Source organism: Triticum aestivum, unplaced genomic scaffold, assembly GCF_018294505.1.
Source record: "Triticum aestivum cultivar Chinese Spring unplaced genomic scaffold, IWGSC CS RefSeq v2.1 scaffold177989, whole genome shotgun sequence".
Classification (NCBI taxonomy): Eukaryota; Viridiplantae; Streptophyta; class Magnoliopsida; order Poales; family Poaceae; genus Triticum; species Triticum aestivum.
This window is the reverse complement of record NW_025241181.1, coordinates 1-3,400: the sequence shown is the minus strand read 5'-3', so window position 1 is coordinate 3,400 and position 3,400 is coordinate 1. Positions and strand designations below refer to the sequence as shown.

The window sequence follows — 3,400 nt, the reverse complement described above, 5'->3', positions numbered from 1 at the left end:
GCACGTCGAGGACCACGACCTACCTGCCCGGCGAGGCAGTCGTCGCAGACGCCCGCTCCAGGTCCAGGGGCGCGCCGAGGCCGCCGTTGGGAAGCGCAGCTGGGCGCCGTCCTCGCGGCCGGAGGCGAGGCAGCCAGCGGGCGTCGTCAGGGCACGCGGACGGGGCGGCGGCGCTCGAGCTCGGTGGACGCGTGTGCAGTGCGTTCGTCGGTTGGGTGGGAGGGCGGTTGGAATTTTTTTTATCCTCAATGTAAAAAATTCACCGGTGCCTTCCCAGGAGGCCGAAAAAACGCCTTCTAGGGAGCACAATGGCTGGAAATGCCCTTAGATGATGTGATCCCGGGGCCGGAAGGGTGAGTTGGGTTGGAACAGTCGATGAGTCCACGGGACGCCATCGTCGTCGCCCCCGCCGCGCAGATTCCCGCATGTGCGACGGCCCCGCGCCGTGACACGTACGTGCGTGCCTGCCCGCCGGTCGCCGGAGGCCACGATATAGTTTTACGGTTGGTTGCTGAGACGTCGTGCGCACGAGCAGAGTCTCACGGTTGCTGTCGCTGGATGCAACCCTGCAGGAGGTTTGTCGTCTGACACGCCTGTTCTTTTGTCCTGTTTTACTACTCGCCATGCACGCGCGTGAAGGAGGGGGGACAGGGAGCCGCGTAAGTGTCAGAATCCTCAGACCCTGAGTGGCTTCACCCGAGCTCCGACAAAAGGAAATCTCCGGCAACACAAGATTGGGCTGATGCAGTGAGAATGAGCGATATCTGCATGCACAGGCATGTGTCTCTTGTCCGGCGAACACTTTCTTTTTGTGCTCCTCCACCAGATTACCTCACGACGTGGAGAGGCCTCGTTTGCTCCACCTAAGAACCAGATCGGTCCATAGGAAATTAAGAATATACATGGCCGGTTTGTGTGTGGATCTGAACCTTATTCGTTCAGTCAAGTCACCTGGTCGCCCTACAGGCTACAGGAGAAGAGAGGTTCAGGATCTGGCGTAGTACATGCTCGCCGTTGCATGCCCTGTTTTACTTGCCATGAGCATGTGCAGGCGTTCCTAATCAACATGTAATGTGTGGGTTCGTTCTGCCAAAAAAACATCAGTCCACCTGTCCGCTGCTCGCCGCGGGCACTGTGGCGCGACCGTGCAAGCAAACCTTGTACTCCCTCGGTTCTTAAATATAAGTCTTTTTAAAGATTTCACTATAAACCACATACAGATGCCTCTAGATGCATTTTAAAGTGTAGATTCACTCATTTTGCTTCGTATGCTGTCCATAGTAAAATCTCTACAAAGACTTATGTTTAAAAACGGAGGGAGTAGATAATTAGCACTATCGGCATGGAGCATTGTATTACTTACTAATAGTACTAACAGGCCTGTCACGAGTCCTACTAGAGTGACACTTGTAGGCTTTCAAGCTAAAATCTCAAGATAACAAGCGCGTGGATTTATAGATTTACCATATTCGACAGACTAAACCAGCAGGTACACGTTATTTACCACTCGGAGATAAAGCCATTAAATTCTACTCCCTCCGTCTCATAATGTAAGACGTTTTTGACATTACACTAGTGTCAAAAAATGTCATATATTATGGGACGGAAGGAGTAGTATAAACTCGAAAAAGTGCAAGCACTCATGTTAAGTCCATCACAACAAACTTGACTAACCGAGATACGCTCGGGTTGCGTATCTTGAGGGTTTCGATACCATGGTGAATGTAGTATTTGCGTGTATCACACCCCTTACACAATATCAGCACAAGCTTTTGGATGGCACTGTGAGTAGGGAATAAAGGCTAAAGTTTTTTCTAAGAGAACTTTTTATTTTATAGCGAAACCATTGTCTTTATCTTAAGCTTAGGCTAATGATTAATGTTCGCAATATAAAAGCTAATAATTGATTGGGTGTGTTTAGGGCATACCTAGATGTACTCTAGTTATTGCACATCTAAATGAGTGAATTAACTATAAAGAGAAAGAGAAAAAAGGAAAAAAATATCCACACGAATCTCAATGTAAGATCAGCGATATAGGACTTAGATGTGCAATACTTATGACACATTTAGATGTGCTTTAGCAAAACTGTAATTGATGTCCAAGACAAGTTACACTACTACATCAACACGACGAAGACATGAATGAATCACAAACGACCATAAATTGTCAAATTGCATGTACAGGAAGAACAACCAATTTACTAATTAATTTACTCGTATGCCTCGGCAAGTAGTTGCACAGACGAGTAGAATGGTTATTACACAGAGAAAACAATCCAAAAAATCGTCGCCTGCTTCAGTCAGTTACTACCATCACCATCACATATTGTACTGCCTAGCTCCAGTACGCGTCCGATCGCCGGCCGGCATCACGCTGGGCACGGGAGCACGCCGCCACGCCGGCCCGAACGGTCTTGAGGGCCTTCGTCTTTTTCCAGCGCCCGGAGTACCGGGTCTGTCGCCAGCTGTTGCTGCCGCTTTGGCGCGCAGAAATTGGGCGCTGCGTTGCTCGATCGTTTGGTGCCGCGGGGCGCGCGGGGTAGGTCGATCGCTCACAAGAAGAGCTTCTCCACGGCCACCGCCTGCAGCAGCGGCCGCGAGTCGCCACGGCGGCGGCAGAAGGGGCGGCGCGGCTCCTCTGAGTCGCACGAGGAAGAGACGCGGCGGAGGACGTCGCGGAGGCGGGCCTCGTCGCAGGGGAGCGCGACGGGGCCGGAGGCGCCGGACCGGAAGCCGTACTCCTCCTCCGCCTGCCGGAGCAGCTCCAGGAAGGCCGGGTGGCTGAGGTGCGCCAGCCGCACCATGAACCGCGCGCCCTCCGCGCAGACCGCCACGTGCCCCGCCGGCACCGGCGCGGAGGCGGAGCGGCGGGCGCGCCACCGGCGCACGGCGCGGCGCAGCCAGGCGACCGACGGGATCGTGATGACGTTGCACATGCTGCCTTGTCTTGCGTTGCCCCGACGAGTTATGGAACTTGTTCGCTTGCTGCTGCTGCTGCTGCTAGCTCTCTGCCTCTCTGGTTGGGGACTTGGAGACTTGGTTGGGATGGAACTGTGTGTTCTGGGTGGTGGAGTGGAAGTCGGGACGTCGATATATACAGCCTGGGGATAGGGGTCAGTGCCTTGTGGGTTGGCGCAAACTGCAGGGATGGCAGCGCGATCAGTGGGTGCTAGTCTTTGTGTTGCTCCGCGCGACACGACACCGTGACGAGATCGGCATCCAGATTCGGCTCGAGGTGCTACTGAACCCTGAATCCAAAGATTGATGCGCCAAGCTGGGGCAGTCCGTGCAGCCCAACCCAGCGCACCGCAGCGTGCACGCGTCGGCTCCTGCCCCCGACCAGGCACGACATGAGCGATCTCTTCGCGCATCCACAACAAAGACGCCCCCCTAATCCA

At 54.0% G+C, this 3,400-nt stretch overlaps 1 protein-coding gene across 1 annotated transcript; it reads right to left on the bottom strand.

Annotated features, from left to right (window-relative positions):
• Positions 1-2,301: 2,301 nt before the first annotated feature.
• LOC123176838 (auxin-induced protein 15A-like) lies at positions 2,302-3,286 on the bottom strand. The gene has a single exon (XM_044590870.1). The coding sequence runs from the start codon at positions 2,936-2,938 to the stop codon at positions 2,555-2,557; it is 384 nt and encodes a 127-aa protein (XP_044446805.1). The 5' UTR covers positions 2,939-3,286; the 3' UTR covers positions 2,302-2,554.
• Between the last annotated feature and the right edge of the window lie 114 nt (positions 3,287-3,400).